Genomic DNA, 2,112 nt, shown 5'->3' with positions numbered 1-2,112 from the left:
CCATTCACAGTCCCCGAGCCGTGTTAGTCACGCCTGCAGACGCCGATACAAGCCCGCTGCGTCAGAAACCTGCTCTGGCACAGGCCAACGCGGACGCCGCCAGCCCGCGCTCTGCAGAGCGAGGAAGAGAATGACGAGGCAGACGACCTCGAAGACGTAGAGATCATCGAAGTCCGAAACAAGGCAAGAGAGCTCTGAGCCTGTGGAAGCGGAAGCGGAAGCACCCGTAGAGGGCAAGGGTATCTTATCGCCATGGCCATGGACGGATATGGGGAAATAAAGATAAGCAGGAAAGGCAAGGCAAGGCAAGGTAAAGGCAAATGTAAAAATGAGGGCAAAAAAGTGGAATTAATTAATAACTTTCAAAAGGCCAAAGTTTGGAGTCTTTTCGGTTATTGATTTGATTTGGCGGTGCAGGTAAACGTAGACTTGAGAATGGATGGGATGATGGGCTGGCGATCGTAGTTTAGGCGAGGCGCGTGGGGGGTTAGATATCATATCATATCCATACCATGCGATATCACACTATCAAGTCTATACTCCAGATGCGGATGTAATGTAGACGCAGATGCAGAAGTAGATATACACACTGTACAAAAGGAGGAAGTCGAGGACGACGAAGCAGGAAAAAAAAAGGGAAGGAAAAGGCGCCCGTCTCGAATTCTGATTGGTTCGTACAAGCGCGAGGACACGCGAGGTTGGTCATGACTAAGCAGCACTGCTTAGTAATATTCTACTTACTAAGCATCTTAACTTTTGCCCCACGAAGACAAAACCGAACATAAACACGAACATAAAACACGAATATAAGAAAGAGAAGAGAGAGACGAAGGGTTAGCTTCCGAGGACGATGAACTATCTCACAGCCCTAACTAGTCCCAACTCAGGCAGTGTTACTCACTTACCTTCTCCAGCTCATCATAAGGCATGGCATGGCAGGCGTGGCATGGCAGCAAGACAAGGCAAGGCAGTCAGTTTACTTCCCTAGTTAAGTCGAGAGGAAAGAAAAGAAACGAAAAGTCAATTCCTGAAGAAGGACGAAAAAGAAAAAGCAAGCATGGGAAAGTCTAAAGTCAAAGCCTCGACTTGATATCGAGACACAGGCAGATACACAGGCAGTACAGAGTAGATAGATGGTAGAGGGTAGAAGGCAGAGGGTGGGTGGGTGGCCGTTTGCTTTGATGCGAGTGTTGAAATAGTCAGTTGGGCTGCAGCTGTCCACTGCGTCTATGGCATGCGCACATACATACATATATGCATACACTATACTTCTTAGAGATATGTATGTATTGTATGTATGTATGGGATGATCCACCGCCACCTGCTAAGTAGAGTCAGGAGGGAAGCGGAAGGGAGGAAGGGAGGAAGCTGATCTCCGTGTCTAGAGCGGGTTGGATCTGCTGGTGATAGACTCCATGTACGGATGAAGAATATAGGATATACGTGTAGTAAGGTCAAAGGCAGGAGATAACATAAGATCCGCCAGGGCCGGAAAGTAAGCGTAAAGCAGGTAAATACATATCCGATAGATAGATAGTATAGATAGATAGTATAAGTAAATAATAAGGTATTTCTTCTTCTTCTTCTTCTGGCCTTGCCACCCGTCCATCCACCGTCCGTCCACCGTCGCCCGCCACCTTTAAGCCAGGCTACTTACCTACGCAGAGAAGAGCAGACCAAGCCAAGTTTAGAGCAGAGAAGAGAGTGAAGTGAAGTAAGTAAATATTTGATAGAAAGGATAAAGTAAGTAAAGTAAAGCAAGTAAGTACGTATGGGGCCAGTTAATGTGCATAGCATAGCAGGGGATGTCTTCGGCGAGGATGCGTTTGTAGAAGCGGGTTTCCTTGAGCTGCATGGAGGAGGTGATGTTTTCTCGAGGGGAGGAAGAGATGCCGCCGTGAGACGGGGAGGGAGAAGAGGCAACCGAAGAACTAGCTCCTGCTGGACTACCAGCATTGACATGGTTATTACTATGGTGGTTGCTGTTGTTATTGTGGTTGTCCTGGGAGTTTGTGGGAGTGTGGGTGGTCGACTTTGGACGGGAAGAGGTCAGGTTGGCCAGGTTCATGACGTTGAGCCCGCTGTAGGAGCCACTGCCTACACGACTGGGAA

At 48.2% G+C, this 2,112-nt stretch overlaps 1 protein-coding gene across 1 annotated transcript; it reads right to left on the bottom strand.

Moving 5' to 3' along the window:
- Positions 1 to 1,687: 1,687 nt before the first annotated feature.
- MGYG_06476 (hypothetical protein) lies at positions 1,688 to 2,068 on the bottom strand (the record flags this gene model as incomplete). Its single annotated transcript, XM_003171883.1, has 1 exon — positions 1,688 to 2,068. One exon carries the CDS (start codon positions 2,066 to 2,068, stop codon positions 1,688 to 1,690), a length of 381 nt encoding a protein of 126 aa, XP_003171931.1.
- Positions 2,069 to 2,112: the final 44 nt, after the last annotated feature.

This window comes from Nannizzia gypsea, genomic scaffold (genome assembly GCF_000150975.2).
Source record: "Nannizzia gypsea CBS 118893 supercont1.5 genomic scaffold, whole genome shotgun sequence".
Classification (NCBI taxonomy): domain Eukaryota; kingdom Fungi; phylum Ascomycota; class Eurotiomycetes; order Onygenales; family Arthrodermataceae; genus Nannizzia; species Nannizzia gypsea.
Note: the sequence above shows the minus strand (reverse complement) of the source record. Positions and strands in the feature narration are given on the sequence as shown.